Raw genomic sequence first — 19,689 nt, forward strand, 5'->3', positions numbered from 1 at the left:
GACAGCGATGATTTGCAGCATTGAGCAGCTGCTCCCTATCTGCTGAGATTATTCTCCTCCAGGTTTTGTGCCAGCCAAGTTTCCCCATAAATAAACCCGTTATTTAGTCAGCGTTGTGCCTGTGCCAGGCTAGCATCTCTCCTTGGAACGGTCCCAGTGCAGATGGGTTGCGAACCAGCCCTGTTTATGTAGTTTCTAGGGCTTTATGTCACTGCTCTGGACTCAAAAGGATCGACGTGTCTCTAGGATTTCCATACACCGGTTCAAGGCGGGTAATGACAGTAGGACTGCTGTGAAATAGTGTGAGCAAACTTTGGAGAGAGAGATCAGGCTTGGGAAGCCCCTCTCCTGGTGTCACAGGCAGTGGTCCCCTAAGATCTGCCATTATAAGGGTTTCAAATAATCCTTTAATTCGAATTCATCCCTCTCCTGCCATTCCATCTCGAGATCCCACAGCACTTGCAGCAGCCTCCCAAGTCTCCCTGTTGGTTGTGAAACCCATTGCCCCATTTTTCTGGGGGAAGCAGAGGGACGGCAGGTCCACGCTGCACCCACAATGAGCTGCCGCCTGCCTGGGCTGACTCAGCCCTCGCTCCAGTGACTTTCCAAAACCAAAGGACGGGCACCCAGCCTGCTCTGCCACCTTTCCTCTGGCACACAGTTGGGGAGCCCTTCCAGGAGGGCTCGATGTTGTGTAGAAAGTGCCGGCAGATGGTTCAGCAGCTCAAGCTGCCTTTAGACAGCTCTACGCCACAACTCCAGCAATCCACGCTGTGGGTCAGGGCTCGTGCTGTGGGGCAGCACACATGCCCTGCGGGAGGAGGGGCATGTCCCCAGGGTTCACATCACCCGTCTATCCCGACCAGGTAGTTGGCGTGAAGGATTCGCGGATGGGAGAAGAGATCTGCGCCTGCATCCGAGTGAGGGCTGGGCAGGACTGCACCGAGGAAGAGATTAAAGCTTTCTGCAAAGGGAAGGTGGGTCTCCCATTCCTCTGAGCCCAGTTATTCAGTTCCCTACCGGACCAGTACACCCAGTAGCTGCTGGGGATTTGCAGATGAAAGTGCAGGGGTTTAGAGCAACTGAAGATCCAGCCCTGGCTTGGGCAGCACCAGCTGGGCAGGACACGCTGCTCCCGGCAGGTTGTGTAGCAGCTGGTTTTCTCTTCCCAGATCTCCCATTTCAAGATCCCACGGTACGTTGTGTTTGTGGGTCAGTACCCGCTCACCGTCTCGGGCAAGGTAAGAGCAGGGCTGGGGCAGGGCAGGAGCCCTGGGCTCCTATCCCATCTCCTGTCTGAGTCTCTCCTCCTCCTCTCCTCTGCACTTCATTCCAGATTCAGAAATACAAGTTGAGGGAGCAGATGGAGAAGCACCTTCAGCTCTGAGCTCGGGAAGGCAGAACCAAAAAAGGGGATAAATCAGCCCCGCTTCAGCCAGCTTTGCGTCTGCTTTTCACCTGTGCCTTGAGCTACGCGGTGGAGACCTTCTCTCCCTGACATCAGGCTGGTGGCACTTTCAGTTAATAAAACTGCCTTTTTTTTTCCCAGTTGGGTTTGTTTCTTTGCCAACAGAAATACTGTGGTGTGAGGAAGGGATGCTTATTTCTGGTGTTCTCTCCTGCTACTGAAAGACCTTATGAAGGCTTTAAAATCTTGCATCTCGGAGCAATTTGGCTGCAGCCATTTCAGAGGACTTTGCAGGCCTGAACAGATGCTGGTAGATATTTTACTGATTTTAAGTCCTAACAGCCCAGCCTGGCTTCCCAAGGTAGGTGAATGCTGTCTCTGCTTGGGTATTGCTGAAACTCCTGGGTCATATAACACAGGTGATGAACTTGAAATTAGGGGCAGAGGCTTTAGAGAGTGAGACTGCATGGGAAGGGGCTCCCTAAAGCTGGCTGGAAAAGCTCACCCTGTCCCACACCTCCCCTTCACCTTCTGACCCCGCAAAGAAACTTCTCCAAGGTAGACAGACTTGGTGCTGTTTATTTTGTTGTTTTGGACAAGACAGACAGTAAGGATGTTGCAGAAATACCAAAGTTCCTGTCCCAGCGGCAGTGTGAAGCAGAGCATACCTGGGACAGGGTTTTACGGGAGTTATTTGGTACCTCCCAACCATGAAACACTACGCCGAGAAGGGGAAGAGCAGAGCTCCTCTTCCTTCCTGGCAGAAGTGTCCCACCCCAGCTGGGAAGCAGATAACATTGCTGCCGACTCTCACTGACCTCCCGGTCATCTCCCCTCCTTCTTCCTGCCTGAGCAGCGCGAGCGGCTGGGCCTCCACCTCCACGCTGGGGCTTTCTCCAGTGGGTGGGGGGAAACGGTGCAATGGGGAGACAGGTGAAGCGTCAGCGAGGTCTTGATCCTGGATCTCCCAGCTGGACTGTGGGCTCTACCCATGGAAGCAGACTAATTGGGCAACAAGCCCACAGTTCGTGCCTGCTTTCTGAAAGAAAAACATACGGGATGGTTCGTGTCAGACCCTTTCCCTATGGTGTCTCTCCAGCAAGTTCCTCCACCGTTCCCAAACTGCTTGTGGGGCTGGTGTCAGCGTGTTTCACTGACTTCTTCACTTCACTTTCTCTTCTGCCCACCCCAGGGTAAGTGGGAGGTGTGCAAGGAAAACTCGCGTCTCCTCCCTGCCCTGGTTTTAGGACCCTTGCGGATCTCCCGAGGAGGAACCGTTACCTCCATTACAGCAACTGCAGCCCGTGACTCAGGGATGCAGTGGACCTCTAGGTCCGGTGTCTAGGGAAGGACTTTTTACCTTCCTTTGCTTCCCACAGCATTGACCCAGTGCAGGGCAGGCCTGCAGCGAGAGGAGCTTCTCCTCTGGTTCCCGTCTGATACCTCCACCCTTTGCACAGACCCAGAAGTGCCCCGTGTACTCACCATCATTGGGGAGTTGCTGGTAAGAAGTGAAGGTGAAGTCAGCCCTGGCTTGTGCGGGTAGACACACTGCTGAGAAACACAGCGAGCACCCGTCACAGCCAGCACATGGGGCTACAGGCCCCTGCTGCCCCATCCCTGTTCCCTGGAACTCTGCTCGTGTCCCAGGAGGAGTGCTGCACCGCCCATGGGTCTGAGCCCCAGCAGAGCCTGGGTGCTTGGGAAGCTTTCCCTGCCACCCCCACCCCCTTCCCTGGGCCACATGCAGCCCTCGCCGGCCAGGACACCTCCTGAGATGTCCCATGGCCATCCCAGCTGCCCAGGACGACACAGCGCAGTCTGCAAATACTCACAGGGGGGGAAGGGATGACCCTCGTGGATGGCAGCATGGCCTCAGTGAACGCGGGCTCCAGGGCTTCTGCCTGTCTCTGTACCGGGGTCCTGCTCTTATAGTGCCCGCTTGGAAACTCCCGCAGCCGGGGCTCTTCCCCGGGAGGGTAGGTTACGTCAGGGGTGGGTTACTCCGATCTACCCACTCCTGGCCTGGAAACAGGAATCTGCGGCCACAGCCTTTGTCATAAGCGTTTCTCACTTCTCCACGGCTATTAATAGCGCAAATTAAGAAAAAAATAATGTCTGGAACCATCAGCGCTGGGTTTGCACAACCCTGCGCAGGGACACACCCCAGCCCCCTTCTCAGAAACACCAAGCAGCCCATGAACTGGAAAACCCTTCTCCAGCCCCGGAGAGGCAGCTGGGTGATGGGGATGTGAAGGCAGGTCCCGGGGGTCCCTGAGCCTCGTCAGGACCATGTGCCAGGGACGGCACCGGGTGAGAGACATCGGCCTCAGCACCTATCCCGGGCTGGCCCTGGAGCTGGTCCCGGAACCAGCTGCCCCCGCAACAGCTGTGGTCTACATGCACATGAGTGGGGATCCCGGGCTTGCACGTGTGGGTGGTTCATGGGGACTCTGGGCTTGCACATGTCAAGGGAGGGACCCTGGGGCTTGCACAAGTGGAAGTGCATACGAGACCTGGGGCTTGCACACGTTGCAGGATGAATGTGAGATCTTGAGGCTTGCACACATGGGGCGACACCCCAGCCTTGCACATGCCAAGGAGCACATGTGGGGTTGCTGAGGGTGTCCCCGAGCCGTGGACATGAAGGGTGGCAGCCATGGGGCTCACGCCTTGTGCCCCTGGGGCAGGGGGGGGAGTGCTGGGGCCTGTGCATGGGGCTGGGGGTGTCCCCCTCCCCAAAGCGGGGTGCCTGGGGGTGGGGGCACAGCTGTCCCCCACGGCGCCCCATGCCCGCAGCGGCCCTACTGCCGCAAGCGCTGCTGCTGCTGCTGCAACTTCAACAAGTGCGTGGTGCCGGTGGTGGATGAGGCGGCTGTGTGTGCCTGCCTGATGCGGGAGGCACGCACCCTGCTCCCCCTCAGCCAGCCGGCTCTGCTGGGGCGTTGCTGCAACTCCCGGGTCGTATAACACGGGTGATGACCTTGAAATGAGGGGCAGGGGCTTTAGAGAGGGAGACACTGCAGGGGAAGCGGCTCCCTAAAGCTGGCTGGAAGCAGTTCCCCTCGGCGAATGAGGCCGTGGGGTGCACGGGGCTCGCGGGGGGCTGTAAGCGGCGGCAGTGGAGGATAAAATACGAGAGCGGAGCGCTGGCTGAGGCGGGTGTTGCGGCAGCGGCCCCGGCCACGGGGAGGGTTCCTCCCGTAGCCCAGCGCTGCAGGCCCGGCCAGGCCGCTCCCGCCCCCGCTAGGCCGCTGCCGCACTGCGCATGCGCAGGGCGCCGGCGGGGCGGGGCCAGCAGCCGGCGCCTGCGCACAACGGGCCGGCGCACCATAGAGTGGCGGCGGGGCCGCTCCAGGCCCTGCGGGCGGTGTTGGCATGGCGACCGGTGTTGGCATGGCGACCGGACGCGGAGCGGGCGGGCGCTAGAGCGCGGCGGCGCTGAGCGGGGTCCGGCCCGGCCTGGCGGCAACCCCGACCCGGCATCCCTGTCCCGGCACCCCCCCGGGTACGGCCCCGACCCGGCACCCCCGGTCCCGGCACAACCCAACGGCTGGCGGCGGCCGGGCCTTGCTCCCTCGGCCTGGGGGTCCCCGCCGCTCCCGAGCCGTGCATTGAAGCCACCCTAAACAGCTCCTTCACCACGCAGTGACCCCCCTCGCCTTTTCTTTTGCTATTACAATTCTTTTTTACCCAGAAAGGCTCCATAATGCCACACGTGCCGAGGAGCCAGCCCCAGCTGGAGGGACCCGCAGGTTAAGGATAAGGGGAGGAACAAACCCCCTCTGGGACTGCCTCAGCTGCGGCCCTGGCCTGCGACGGGGAGTGCTGCCCTGTGCCCAGCTCAGCAGGCGTTTTGCTATTTAAAAGCTGTTTTGATATTTTAGGAGCTTCTGAAAATCCAGTGGTTTGCTGTCTGTAGCTGAGTTGTGAGCGTAATGCAGCTGTGCAGGGAGGCTGGGTGCTTGTGCTTGCAGCTGGAGTAGGAAACTTGCCAGGAGTTTGTTCTTCCACCTCTGGGAAGCACAGGCTGTATTTGCCTCATTTGTTGTCTCTCATCTAGAATAAAGCGTGAGACGGTGGAATCCTAGTGTCCCACTTTGGTCCTTGTAGCTTCTCAGAGTTTGGTTTTCCAGTTAGATGCTGAATTTAATTGTTCTGTGTAACCTTAAAAAAAAATCCAAACATAGTTCAGGTGGATATTAATAACCAGGCTGGAAGAGGAAGATGGGGTTTCCTTGGGGGACTGAAGAGGAGGTCTCTTCATCTGTTTTTCAGACAACACGGAAAAGATGCATGAACTGTCCTCCTCAACAATTGCAGAAGAGCCTGGGCCCGCTTCACACGTTCTGCAAGGAGATGACATCCAGGCACTTGCAATTAAGGTGGAGGACCTGGAGAAAGTATGTATTTTTACTGATAGAAACAGCTGCCTTAGCTGACACTCTCATTTTGTGTGTTTAACAGAGGGTGCTCTCCATTTATTTAAACTCAAACCCACTCTTGGAGTTCAGTTCTCATTCCATTTTGTCTGTCCTGCTTTTTATGACTTATCAGATCATCAGGTTCAGTTGCTGAAAGTAAAGGATTATGGATCCTAACACAATCTTTTCAAATGGAAGGATAAGTTATCTGCCTCTTCCAAATTATGTTTCCAGCCTTCTGGTCTAACAAGACATGTAAGTTGGTTAGTAACTGTCACGGTGTCCCTTCCAAAACTCAGGTCCAGCTGTGTGAGTGGAAGCATTTGACACCAAGTGACGCAGCAGAAAACTTGGGGAAGCGATTTAAAACTCTTCCCTGCCCTGGTTGTAAAGCAGAGTCCAGAAGAGTAAGACAGTAACTATGCTGGTATCTCCGCAGTCGTGTAACATGCCTCTTAGGGGAGGAACAACCTATATTGATAAGACATCTCTGTGTATCCTAGAAGGCTCAGAAGGAATGAAGGTGAGTCAGTATGTACCTAATGGCACTGTGACTGTTTATTTTCTGAAGCTCCATGCTCCACACCCTCCCCATGATGCTGGGAGAAGTCCAGTTAGGAGGGAATACCTTGTTCGAAAATATCAGCCCAAAGAGACAAAGAAGGTGGAACATCTCCTCGTAGCACATCCTGCTTCCCGAAAGGCAAACAGAGAACCACTGACTTTTTCTGGTAGGGTTAAACGTCGCATTTTATCTTTGGGTTTTGGTTTTGCTAAGCCAAACCAAAGTGACCTGGCCCTGGTGTTGATTTTTTTTTTGTGTGTGTTTGGTAGGACCAGGACAGACTGGTGATGAGTGTGAAGAGATTCCCCCCCATCACATTTTGGGAATTCTCCAGGAGCTCAAGATGGAAGCCTCGGTCAGCGGAGACACTCAGGTTGGTTTGTAAAGTCATGAAAATGCTGCTGTGTGGCACTTGTCTAGAAGTGGAGTGCGGTGCCTTCGGTACCTTTTGATGCTTTTCAGCAGCTATCAGGGACAGGTCAGGCCTGAGGTGTGGTTTTCCCAGCCTCGTCATACTCTCTGGGGAGGGCTTGCCTTCGGAGAAACTGCACGAGCAGGTTTTGAAGTCCTGTGTGCAGGAGGAGGTCATGGAGGAAAAAATTACAGACGCTTCCTTTTCCATATGTGCTTCTGCTGATGGCGTCAGGCTCGCAAAGGAAGAGCTGGTGTTGCAACAATGCCATTGCTCACATCTAATTACTCAGCTAAATCCTTCCATTCTTTCTGAGTGTGTTCGTAATGCCCTATTTTTGTTCCTCTCAGAGTGATCAGGTAAAAGAACTGTCAATCTGAAGAATTCTTTTCTCCTCTGCTCTCCCATTTTTGTTGTGGTGACTGTGTATGCGTGGAGAGGTTAATTTAATGTTTCCTTTCTCTTCAGATAGCTGATTTTATTGGGGCTTCTCGTCAAGATGTTACTCCAACAGCTTTAGAAAAGGAACATGGAGGAGAGAAGAAGGAAAAGGTTTATCAGACCTCACTAGCAGAGGACAAAGCTCTCCAGAACTGGCACCGTAATATGGCAATCAGGAAAAAGCAGGCGAAATATCTAGGAGGTGAGAAAAGCTGAGGCCTCGTTCTGTGAAATTCTGTGTGCAGATGGGGGAGTTGGATGGCACCACCACAAACGGTGATGGTCATAGCCAGCTGGGGTTAATCCTACTGCCACTGCAGTCTACTTCCATGTTCTCAGAGCTCCCCACGCTGCTAGTGCTAGCGGCCGTGGATGCCCTGGGGAGGTGAGCTGGTGGGTCTGGCTGGGGGAAGGACAGTGGATTTGATGGGGGACAGTGTAAGGGGGTTACATGTGAACGATAGTAGTGGTAAAGGGCATGCCCAGAAGAAGAGCAGCACCAATGATTTGATGTTCCTTCTTTATAGAAATCCTTCAGAGGCCGGAGAATGAATTGCTGATGAACATCTTGGAGGATTATAGGCAAATCCAGGAGGAACGTGACCTCATTGACCGGAGTCTCCCTGCCGTGCTTCCTGGAAAGGTGAGAGCCCTGCTTCCTCTGCAACCTGATTGCTCTGTTCTCATGAAAGAGCTAAGAGACTGGTGTTATGAGTAACATCTCTGAAGACCTGTCATTACATATTTATCAAAGCCACTCTAAGTCCTTCAGCCTAGTGTGCAAGCAGAGCTTTCAGTGACTTTAAAAAGTTTTTACATGTTTTTACATGAACTGTGCGACCTGTACTAGTCAGAGGAAGAGGGTGGTGTGCTTTGGCTCCTTGCTAACGAACTGCTATGCAGGGGCAAGTGCCAGTTCTTGATTATCACCAAAGACTGTCACGCACTGGGAAGTGGCATGGGGATGTGCCGCAATTGCTGTTCCAGGGACAAAAAGATCTGATAGCTTCAGGCTTGAATTTTATTGATTGCCATGGAGGAAGGGTAAGTCAGGAGGATTATGGGAGTATCCTGTGTTAAAATTATTTTTTCACATTTGAAGCGCTATTAAAGAATTTGCATTTGTGTGAGGCATTATTTTAATATCATTCAACCTTCACGTAGCACTAGATAGAAGAAAGTTGTTCTTTTGTCTTTTGACAGCAGCGTGATCGAAATTTTGGCTTGCTCTGCAGAAAGGGCTAACTTATAGACTTTTAAATGTTCGTATAAGCAGAGTTAGACCCCTTCTTCTTAGCTTCTAGTCCCTGTGGAAATAGCAGTCAGCTGTATGTCTCTGACTGCGTCAGTGGGAGCCTTGTTTTCTGCCCTAGGGCTACGCAAGAGGAAGCGAGTTCTGGACCCAGCCCGAGCGTATTGGAGATGAACTCACCGGCCTGACAATGACACTGACTCAGAGAGAACGTGGCTATCCAGAGCCAGTAACTCATGTGGGGAAAGCCCTCACTGTCCAGATGGAAACGGGTAAGGGCACGTTGCAGAGAGGTGATTCCACAGAAATGGGGTACGAGCATGGAGGGAGCAGCGGAAAGAAATAGTGACTCCTGCGAGTACGGAGGCTTGCGTTGTAGTTGTCCCTTCTGACAGCTGCAGCACAGGCTACTTCCCAGTCATCTGTTGGACCTCCTCTTTAAAACACTGTGAGACCACAGTGTGGCAGAGAGTGGGATTGGCATGTGGGTATGTAGACAGTGAGCTCTTGTATGGGTATTTCCACAGGTGTGAAGCCTCCAAAGAGGATGCCTTTCCATCTAACCTGGGATAAGAGTCTTTTCCTGAAACAGCGACGGCAGGAGCTAAAATCTATCTTAGAGGAGCTAGATTTTTATAAGCCGGTAAGATTAGAGGAGCAAGGACATTCTTTGCATCTCTTGTCAGATGCTGTAGAGTAACATAAAATTACCAAGAACTAGATCTGACAAAGCATTAGGAATCTAAAGGATAGCCCCACCATACTTACCTTGGAAGTTCCCACATTTCCAAAGGGCCAAACCCACGAAAGAGATGTCTAGCCTCCCTAAGTGTTGCATAGGACATACATAGGTCCTCAGAATAGGACCCCAAACCAGCAGTATGCAGACCTAGGCAACAAAAAACCCGCTAAATGCTGGTGTAGGAATTTGATACTTGATGCTGCCTCAGGGCAGAAGGAAGACACCTTTACCCCTGTGGAAAACACGCATCCAAAATCTTCTCCTGAAGGCAGATAGCCCCTCTTAAAAACTGAAAAAACTTGGCTTTTTCTTTCTGAAACCTGGCTCTGGGGATGAGAAATTTGTGTGAAGAAGACTTTCCCATCCATGCAGTGGGGAATGCAGTCATCTAGGATTTTTGGGAGACCCAGAATCAGTTTCTTCCTCTGTCTTTTAAACATTCATTAGATACCTCTAGAAACCATCACAGGAGCAAGATTTCTGAACTTCACTGTACTGGATTCAGTTGCTGCATTTCTCTAGTGTTTTAACTTCCTTTCTATATAAAAAGAGAAATTGTGAGTTGGTCATTTTTCTGTATGTCCAGGATCTGGATGGACTGGAGGTGATTGGTAAAGGGCAGCCTTTCACATCTGTCTCAGCAGAGCCTTCTCCATGTTCTACCACTTCTGAAGAGTCTGAAGCCCTGTAAGTTTGACTTCATGGCAAAAATAAAGAATTTTGGGTAGGTACCATCAGTCTGTAAGGGTGTCCTTAACTGTCCTTATCCAGACACAGAGGAGTCTCCATTGGAGCACAATAAAAGGTATATTGTATTATTGAAGTCACCAGATGTAGGAATCAAGCAGTTCCCTTGTGCCTTGGGGCCTTGTGCCTGAGGAGCAAAAATTGGAGAAAAGTATTTTTGAGGCCGTTCCTCCAGTCTTCCCTCTGTGTGGCTCCAGAGCTTATATTAGGCAGGGTGAGGGTTCTGCTCTAAATGACCTCCATCTGGCTGTCTTTTTCCAGCCTTCCACTTTCATCATCAGTTTGCCTTTTTTCCCTGTCCTGTCCCTCTGTAACAGGCACAACTCGAGGGCCTCTTCTCCTTATTCAGCCATATACCCTCAGCCTTCCTTAGGCAGGTGTCATTCTTTAATCTTCTGTCTGTCCTGTCCTCCTTGATGGTGACAAGTTGCTAGCTGGAGTTTACCACATCTGCAGGGCTCTGTCCCTAAAGAGATGGCTATGTGGAAAAGCATTAGTCAGGATTACTTCTTATAGGGTCTCATAAATCACCCCTCGTTCTCCCCTCTCTGAAAGTGAATTTCACTCCATGAAAATGCTGGTTCTTGTTTTCTTTAGCAGTGACTCCTTACGGGACTCCCCTGATGTGGCTGCAGGAGCAGTACAGGGTCCATCTTTAGATTTCTGTGGCCAGCCCGCTCGTTGGATCAATTGCATCACTTCTTGCAGGGTAATGGCGTGCTTTTTGTTTAGTCAAGCTAAGTCTGCTTGAGTTCTCAATTCACAGCTGTACAGGGAGTGTCACTCCCAGACCAGAGAATGGGGGATTTATTCTGAGCATAATAGAGTGTCCCTACGTTTGTCTCAGAGAGAGCTAGAAACAGAAGGGGTTGCTCTCTCTGTGGGGTGAAGCTCAGAGCCCCAGGCTTTCTCTGTATAATGGCCACTTCACTGGACCTGCCTTACAAGTTCTCCTGCCAAGGCTCAACCCCTTATATGTGGTATGACTTCAAGCAAGATAAATCCTGCCAGATAGAGTCGAAATTGTTATCTTTGTCTTTTTCCTCTTCCTTGTAGGATGAAATTGGCATTGCTGCCCGGCTCACCTTTGAAATTTTGGTGGGTGACAGAGCTGAAAGCTACCTGCCGGTGAGAAATGATGGCACAACTGCCATCTGGTACGACTGGATTGGGCTTCCCCAGCAGATTCCCTCCAGAGAAACCAAGAGGATCAGGATGCCACGTTTTTACTTTGATCGCAGATCAGGTATGAGAGCTGCTGATCTGCGAGACCTTTGCACATAGACCAGAGAGCACGTATTCAGGAGTTATCTGAGATGAGGAGCTGACTAATGGCAGAGCAAGTCTGTTGGGTGATTCTCCTTAGGAAGCCACCCTGGGCGTCAGAGCTGACTCACACCAAAAGAGGTGTGCGAGGCAGATCCCTTTCCTGGGACTTAAAGGAAAGGAGGTTGCTCCTAGTCTGAATGTAAATGGGTGGAATATTGAGAAGTGAATCATTTTCTGATGGCAAACTGGGCATAATCTGCCAGAGAGTACTGAGCTTGCTGTAAAAGGAGAGTGCAGTGGAAATAACACCAGTTCAGTAACACGGTGACAGAGTAAATCTAGAAGGAGAAAAATAGCTGGATGAAGTTTGATAACCAGCTAAGCTATGGGGAAAGAGTCTCATACAGAGATAAGGACACTCAGATTGGGGCTGGAAAAAGGTCAAGTTAACCAGATGGTTTCTTGCAGACCGATGCATTTTCTCTCTTATTTCAGGTGTAATTTTGCCTGGAGAAACAAAGAAGTTTTCCTTTATTTTCAAGTCAGAGAGTGGAGGCATTTTCAGCGAGTCCTGGGAATTTAGGACACATCCTCTGTTATTAGGAGGAGCTCTGCTGCAGGTGACCCTTTGGGGAGTTGCTGTGTATGAGGATATACTGGCTGACCTCAGAGAGAAACTGGAGGTAACCAAGCATGTAACTGGGTAACTGTGAGCTTTGAACTTAACATGCAAATAGAGGATAAGGGTGGGAGTGGATGACATGGTATTTTTATTGCTATGCAATTAGGGCTGAGAGTGAGAGGATTATTTATTTGCAGGACATGTGTACATACTTGAGCAGGTTTGCTAAATAAAATGGAAGAACTCTGCAGTCTATTGTAATGTTGTTAATAAAGACATGATTGTGTCTCCTGAACTGTTCACACTGGTCCTTTAAAGAATGAATTTTCTGTTGGTAATAAATTTCATTAGTTACTTAGTGGGGATGGGATTGTGCGTCATACACTATGATGTCCGTTAAGGTATAAATTGAAAATTACACTACACTTTGAAAAGTATAGTAGGGAGGGGATTTGTGGAGTTTGTTTGAAAAGCTGTTGTAAGTATTGCTCTGCTTAGTGGGGTTTGCAGTTATTCTTGTGCTTGAAACCCTATATAACATACTTGTGTGGTTACTAGCGTGGGTGTGAATTAGTTTGTGTGTCTGCATATGGAACGGGGACTCACACATGTTGTTCTTATGGTGCCTCAGAGTGACCTGGCTGCTCGAGTACGTGATAACATAGTGAAAAAGACTCTGAAGGAACTTCTTGACCAAGTTCGGACCCCAGAGCGTACCCCATCTCCTGTGGGTGCCTATGCCACAGAGGAAGAGTTGTTCCACCAGAAGAATCCCGAGGTGATGTTTGCTATTTGATGGGCTACACAACTGAAATAGGAGGGAGGGAAGACCCATGGGCCTGGTGCATCCCTGGGTTTCTGGAGGCTGGCATAGTCTGCCATGGTGGCTTTAACAATCAGGTTTGTAGAGGAAAGGCATAGCTCATTTCACAATTTACCTTTTCCCCATTATCACAGTTGCATTATGAGCATGGAGTGGTAAAGCAGCTGCATGAACTATGGAGAAAGCACATAACTGTTCCTTCAGCCTCGGAGGAGAAAGTGCCCTCGGGCCAGGAGAGGACTGCGGAGGGCATGGAGTACCAGGAGAGTACCTCAGAGGCTCTCCCTGCTCAGAGCAGCAGCACAGAGGTCCCAGGTGGGAAGAACACACTTGAGGGGGCTCTGAGTCAAATGACGAACGTGGAGGAAGAACTAGGCCCCTCAGGATGGAACTATTCCTTCGCGGACTTTAAGCAGGTGGTCAATCCCCTTCCCTCTAGTGTTATGACAAGCTGATGGTGTTTTCATTTCCCTACAAATAGCCTGGGCTACCCCAGTGTGAGCCCACCCAAAGGTCTGCTTCCACTGTGCTCTGAGTTAGAGATGATCTATGCTGTGTGTCGCAGGAAAGCTCTTCAGCTCTGCTGACCATACCCTCAGTGCTCTCATAAAGAGATTCCCAAGAGAGACTTTGAGGGCTGTTGTGTGAAGAAGAAAAGAGAACCAGACAATGTAATAGATATTTTAAGCTCTTCCCCTATTAGCCTTCTGTCATCCCAGGACTGAATGCGGGGGAGCAGGCTAATCCTACAGCCTCCCGTGGCTTCCCCAAGGGCTCCTCTCCTTGGAGAGTCCTTCCTGTTCATCAGAGCACTCAGGGGGCACTCATGACAGACTGTGGATAAAGTACAGACCTCCCTAGATGAAAGCAAGAGTGGTTTGGATTCTGTCAGCACAGTTTTTCTCTAGTGCTCTCTTCAAACCTCTCTGCTGCTTTTAGAACTAATCTTTGCTTTGTGGCCTTCTAGCTCGCCCCAGCACACCTGTGACGTTGCAAAGGGGCTTGCTGTGAATCTAACTGGGGGTCTGGGATTGCTCCCCAGATCTTGGGTCGCGTGCGCACCTTGGCCAAATCCCAGCCATACAGGAGGCCACACGCGGGTCCGTAAGTGCCCAGTGCAATCTGGTTTCAGACTGGTGTCCAGGAAAAGAGCCGTGGTGTGCTCCGTTGAGCTCAGGGTCCACGGGCTGGGAATGAAGACTAAGAAGTGCTAGTTCCATAAACCCTGTGTTTTCTCTCAAACATCAGGCTATAAAGTCAATCCCCGAGGAGGAGCAGCGAGAAGAAGCGCTGATGCAGCTCAATAAGGCAGCGCTGGAGCTGTGTGTTCCACAGAGGCCGACTCAGACAGACCTCTTCTATCCAACCTGGTGTGTTACCTTGGCAAGACAAAGCTTGTAAATGCATCGTGTGATCAGCAGCCTTAGCAAGCTCTGTTGCAAGCATTGTGATTCAGAGTGCAGATAATTATATGAGGTCTAGAAGTCTTCTTTACACTCTGTTTTTTTTTTTATAGATTAATTGTAGCAGCTGTCTAGGACCCAAATGCCTTGGTTTTTTTCTGGAGATAAGTTTAGAATATTAATGTCATTTTGGGGAGTAGACTAGATTATTTCTGCCAAGATTATTCTAGTCTATATATATGAAACCTTTGGGTAATTTTCTGTACCCTCTTACTCAGATAACCGTATCCTCCCTCATACAGTCTCTCTGGTCTTTACTCAGGCTGTCAGACTGTAAACATACCAACAGCGTCTCGTTGCTTCTAAATTAGAAGGGTGCAGGTTCCTCTTGGCACACACAGAGAGCAGGTCGATGCTCATTTTCCAATGTGTCATGTTGAAGAGCAGGAGGTCTAGTTTCACAGTAATATTTTTGGGTCCATATGAGCCCCTTGGGTTGCAAACCATTGAGACCTCAGAGGGCTCAAACATGAGGAAAGTAATTTAGCATCTCTCTGCACAGATTTTTAGATGGTGGGTGCTATTTTATTAGTTTAGTTGGACAGAAGAGCTCTCGGCTGCAGGGTGCCTTCGCTCCTGGGCACAGGGTAAAACAAGATGGCAATTGCTGTACTTGTCTCCCTTCTGATTCTGATACTTTTCTCAGTCTCCAGCTGTGGTGTGAAACAATTGATGGGCTGGTGAGTCACTCGATGAGGCTGAGATCCCTGCTTGGCTTGCCTGAGAACACCACCTATGTAGATGATGTTCCAGAGGAAACAGGTAAATGGTAGTTTTAGCACAGCAACTGGTTTCTGTGGACTGCTGGAAATCCAGAAAACGTGCTGAATTTCAACTGAATTGGCAACTTCAGCAGTTTCCCCTCAAAGATTTTTATAACAAAATGCATCAGAAAAAATGGCAGATTGTGTAATACTAATTGTGACCTGTGGTTTGGTGTCATTAAAAAAACACCACACAAATAAGCCTTTTAATTTAGCTAGATGTAGCCATGGTTTTCACACAGACTAACCCAAAAAAACCGTATCTCACTGTTAGCTGTTTTACAGGCTTGTTCTGGTACATGTCTGAGACCTGTTCCTTCCTTATTTAAACAAAGTACTCTTCAAGGCATTGTTTTTCAGTGCAGTACAGCTTACATTAATAAAAAGAGGAAAATACATTGCAAAAGTAATGTACTTCCACTGCGTGAGTGCAGTGGGCTTGTCTTTCTGGATGTAAAAACGTTGCTTTTGGGTAATTGAAATTCTTTCTTTTGTAGTGGAAGTAGAGCAACCTATAAAAGGAGGAAAGGAAGACAGAATAACCGCTAGGAAAGAAAGGGGAAGGTCATTTAGTGTTAAGGATAAAGAAGGCAAAAAAAGAACAACAAAGACAGCAGGGAAAGAGAAAGAGGTATGTGTTGGGATGCCTGTTGAAACCTAAGTGCTGGGGACAGTGGGATCCATTCTGAGGTTCTGTATCCTGAGTTGGAGCTGATTTCCAGTCCTGGGAAAGAGGTGCTGCTTCTGGGAGGTGCACCTCGCAACAGCCTGAAAGGTGTTCTGACCTACGTCACTTTTTTTTTTGTCTGTCCCTGAATAGGAAAGTCCAAGCAGCAGAAAGTTAAAAGATGAGAAAAAACGGAAATCTTTCACTTGGTCGCAGGAGGTGAAAGAGGCAGCACAGCCCGTGGAAGCTGTAACTCCAGATGGAGTAAGACCTCCTCAGGAGCAGGTGGACCCTGTTTTGTTTCGGAAATACCAGGAGAAACTTTATATTGAAGTGAGTCTGACCAGAGCTTCTATCCTTGTTTCTTGGTTTTGTTCTTTGCTTGCGAGCTGACATTGAGCCTTAGGTGGGGAGGTAAGCATTTTGTTAACTCGGAAACCTGACAAACCTATGTCCATAACTCTGTAGCAAGGTAAGTGTGAAATGTAAAGTAAGATGTCCTTTATTCCAGCCTGGAATCTGCTAACATAAATCCAGCCATCACAGAGCCACATGCGGGATTTCTGTCTGGGATGTCTTTAGCATGCTTGTGCACTCTTGAGGGATCAGCAGAATTAATTGTATCTCGGATAATGTTAAACACACTTCATAGACAGAACAGTTATTACTAGAGCTCAGCTCTGTTAGCAGGCAGCCACTTTTATGGGGTTGTGTGTGAGCCTGTGTGTTAATGTGCTCCTGTGTGAGAAACCATCTCTCTCTCTGTCAGTCTCAGTCTTGTCATCAGGATTCCTTCATGTGTTTTCACTGCAACTATCTTCCGTTAATTTCTGCTGCAGGTTTATGGGCTGCTGGGTTCAATGGTGAGCAAAATGGTTTTTTTGTTTGAGGACCTAGAGAAAAACGATGCTCTGAAGAAGGAGAGTGAAGCCCTTTACAACTAGAAATTGACTTACTGTTAAAAAATAAATAAATAACCATATTGACACGGATCCTGTAGATTCTTCTTTCTGAAGTGATGCAGTGATTACAGATACTGGGGTGCCTCTTTTCTCACATGCTGTGATGTAAGACTGTTGCTAGATCATCTGTTACTTCTACAGATGATTGCTTGCCAAGAAGAGACAAGGCAAGAAATATCACAGCCTCAGAAACTGTTAAGACTAGAAAATACTGGCATTTCTGCTACGGAAGAATTTAAAAGTGCCAGTCAGCATGAGATATGTCTTATTCTTTGTTTCTCGATCTTGTTTGGCTAGCAGGTGAGTGAGCAGGGAGTGTCCCTTGTGCTCATGAGCCCAGGTACCAGGACAGTAACTAAGACAAATCCATCCTATTTTTGATCATATTCTTGACTGCTTGCCCAGTCTCCTCTCGGCACTGGCTGGCAGCAGGCTTCCCTGAGGCGTTCAGGATCCCAGTGGAAATGCACCGTCCCAAGGGCTGTGCCACCCTGCCTGGTTTTGCACACGAGTTTATTTCTTGTGCTGATCTTGCCATCTCTTTCCGTCCAGCTCAATGTACCCATGCTCCATTCGGAGCCATCTCTTACTTGCTTCTTTCCAAGACCAGTCATTCTTGAGTTAAAATAAGTGAAAGGTTTCCAAGGCAGGGTCTCTCTTGACCTGGCATCAAGAGAGACCTGGCATCAGTAAAGTGCCATCTTCCCGCTGAAGCAGCTGGATGGCATTCCCCAGAGAGGCTTTGGCCCTGTAGAGAAATGACATCAGCGTAGATTATTAATTGGGGTTTGTGACCCAGTAAGCGGGTCATCTTGTCGTAGAAGGAGATCAGTTAGTCAGGCAGGACCTGCCTTTCATAAACCCGTGCTGACTGGACCTGATCGCCTGGCTGTCCTGGATGTGTTGCATGATGGCACTCAAGATCATTTGCTCCATAACCTTCCCTGGCACCGAGGTCAGACTGACAGGCCTGTAGTTCCCCGGATCCTCCTTCCAGCCCTTCTTGTAGACAGGTGTCACATTTGCTAATTTCCAGTCCCCTGGGACCTCCCTGCTTAGCCAGGACTGCTGGTAAATGATGGGAAGTGGCTTGGACGCACCTCCCCCCGGTGTGCTCACTGCTGTGGTCCAGTGCTCGTGTCAGAGCAGGGCAGACCCTGCAGCCAGACACCTGGGTGGCAGCGTGTTCCCACCAGAGCTCTGGGAAGCTGCGTGGGTTGTGGTGGGTGCAGGGCTCAGAGAGGCCGTGGCTCTCTGCTGGGTGGATATCATTGCTCCTTGGTGGAGCTGGCAGACCTTCGGCGCCCTTCCTGCACCAACTGCCGCACCACGAGCTGCTCCCCTCGGCGACTCGTGTTTCGAGATGCTTTCTCTTAGCAGGGTGTGGGGAAGCACTTTGGCTTCTGTGGAAGCCAGGAGCCTCTTTAGTTTAGCGGGCACGGACCCACCAAGGGAATGTCTCTGCTCAGCATTCCTGTAGGGAGAATTTCAGCAACATTTTGAGAATTAGGAGGAAAAAGGCCTGAAGTTGGGGTGTGTCTCACAGGCTCTGACAATAGCTCCTGCCTCCCTGGAGATGACTATCAGCTTGTGAATCTGCCCAACTCAAACAGCTCAAGCCATCTGCTTCTCGACAAGAAGGAGTCTGCACGTTACAGAGGCAACGTGATTGTCTCAAAGGCAGGAATGCTTTTATTTGGTAACCTCAGCTTACAGGATGGCAAAGTCCATTCACGAGATCCGTGCCTCCGGTCCAGCCTATAGAATCCGGGTCTGTGTATACCTCTGCTCACAGGAAAACTTGTTAATATGAAAACAGGTAGATGGGAGTGTCGCGTCAGCCACGTACTATGGAAGAATGTCCTACACTGGTCTCCCCTTCCATGGGAGGAGCCTGGTGGCACAGGGTGGGTGGCATAAGAACTTCTGCAAAGGAGAACAAACCTGACCGCTGTGAATAGTCTTTTTTTTTTTTTTCATAAATATTGCCAGTGCCTCTTACAGCCTTGGACAAGAATGTCCTGAAGGGACAAGGTACAAGCAGCGCGCAGGAAGGCATGTGCTGGGCCAAGTGCAATACTCTGCTCTCTGACTGCTGCAGCTTTCTCTGAGCCAGCTGCTTTTTTTTTTTTCCTTTTGCATTGATTTGTGGCAGTTACTTGACTGGAACTGCAGTGGAATTAGAGCTGGCTTCCACCAAACACTTTTAGAAACATGTACCCCTCATTTACAAGCCTGGTGTGAGCTGAGATGTGGGCTCTGGTCAGCCCTGTGCTCTGAGGACGCGTGGGTGCTCCAGTCCCTACAATGCCAACTCCTAGTAGCCAGGCAAGGAGAGATTCCTTGTCCTCTCCCAAATGTGGGCATTATTTGTATTAGTGTTAATAATTTGTGTTGTATTTGCTAAATAACCGAGGTGAGTGACCTTCCTGGCCTTGGGAGTTGCATACCAAACCCATCACGTGAGTCAGGGCCTGAAGACACCCTATTAGAGAGGTCGGGAAGGGGCATTCCAGGAAAATGCTGCAAGCAGAAAGGTGAGAGTGCATTTCCAGAGGCTTCTAGATGGCAGACAGGCTCGGGGTGAGCAGCCAGTTTGTGCCAGGGCTGAGGGCAGTGTAGAGCCTTGCTGGCAGGATTGTGGGCCCCACCTAGCAAACCCCATGTTTGTGGGGTGTTGTGTCCCCGGGGAGAGGTTCACTTTGCTTTTGAAAAGTCAATGCCTGAAGAGGGGCAAGCTGGCTGCCTTGGCCACCCGACACAGGTGAGCTGGGAGCATTGGGAACAGAGGAAGAGGAAGGCCTGGATCGTAGGCAACCAAGAGGAAGGCCTCCCACTGCCGGAGCTGGGATGTTCTCCAGGTTGACCTGGAGGATGGTTTGGATGCTGGAAGTGCTCTTCTCACGGGCTGCAGCTGGGAGTGGGACCAGATGCGCGTTCAGCTTGCACGGTCAGAGCTTGTTGGGAAAGGCAGGCTGGTGAGATCTGCGAAACCCCTGGAGGCACGCAGCCTCCCACTGAGGCAGGACCTTCAGCGAGGGGCCTGGGCAGGATGAATCTCAGCTCTGCACTTTGCTCAGCAGGACCCTCGGCAGGCAGGAATGATCCCCTCCAGAATGTCTCGGCAC

The 19,689-nt window shown here is 50.3% G+C and overlaps 2 protein-coding genes across 2 annotated transcripts in view; both read left to right on the plus strand.

The window, feature by feature from the left end:
- The window catches only part of ACSF2 (acyl-CoA synthetase family member 2), a 36,685-nt gene extending 35,211 nt beyond the window's left edge, over positions 1-1,474 (plus strand). The window contains exons 14-16 of the mRNA XM_068413226.1: positions 867-977; positions 1,173-1,241; positions 1,337-1,474. Of these exons, the coding sequence (XP_068269327.1) occupies positions 867-977; positions 1,173-1,241; positions 1,337-1,387 (231 nt within the window). The 3' untranslated portion in view covers positions 1,388-1,474. The remainder of the gene's footprint in view (positions 1-866; positions 978-1,172; positions 1,242-1,336) is intronic.
- Positions 1,475-4,851: 3,377 nt separating this feature from the next.
- On the plus strand, positions 4,852-16,543 carry MYCBPAP (MYCBP associated protein). The gene is made up of 19 exons (XM_068413566.1): positions 4,852-4,916; positions 5,687-5,811; positions 6,404-6,563; positions 6,667-6,770; positions 7,278-7,452; positions 7,778-7,893; positions 8,624-8,774; positions 9,030-9,145; positions 9,831-9,931; positions 10,589-10,700; positions 11,048-11,237; positions 11,756-11,943; positions 12,514-12,660; positions 12,840-13,121; positions 13,954-14,075; positions 14,815-14,930; positions 15,430-15,563; positions 15,753-15,932; positions 16,439-16,543. The coding sequence occupies exons 2-19, from the start codon at positions 5,701-5,703 to the stop codon at positions 16,541-16,543; spliced, it is 2,610 nt and encodes an 869-aa protein (XP_068269667.1). The 5' UTR covers positions 4,852-4,916; positions 5,687-5,700.
- The last annotated feature ends 3,146 nt before the right edge of the window (positions 16,544-19,689 follow it).

This window comes from Nyctibius grandis, chromosome 15 (genome assembly GCF_013368605.1).
Source record: "Nyctibius grandis isolate bNycGra1 chromosome 15, bNycGra1.pri, whole genome shotgun sequence".
In the NCBI taxonomy this organism is placed as follows: Eukaryota; Metazoa; Chordata; class Aves; order Nyctibiiformes; family Nyctibiidae; genus Nyctibius; species Nyctibius grandis.

Excerpts from the sequence above, each read along its gene's own strand:
- MYCBPAP (XM_068413566.1), top strand. The coding sequence starts at position 5,701 with ATGCATGAACTGTCCTCCTCAACAATTGCAGAAGAGCCTGGGCCCGCT. Across the intron at positions 14,076-14,814 it reads GACCTCTTCTATCCAACCTG|TCTCCAGCTGTGGTGTGAAA; the intron begins GTGTGTTACCTT and ends TACTTTTCTCAG. Across the intron at positions 15,933-16,438 it reads AGGAGAAACTTTATATTGAA|GTTTATGGGCTGCTGGGTTC; the intron begins GTGAGTCTGACC and ends TTTCTGCTGCAG.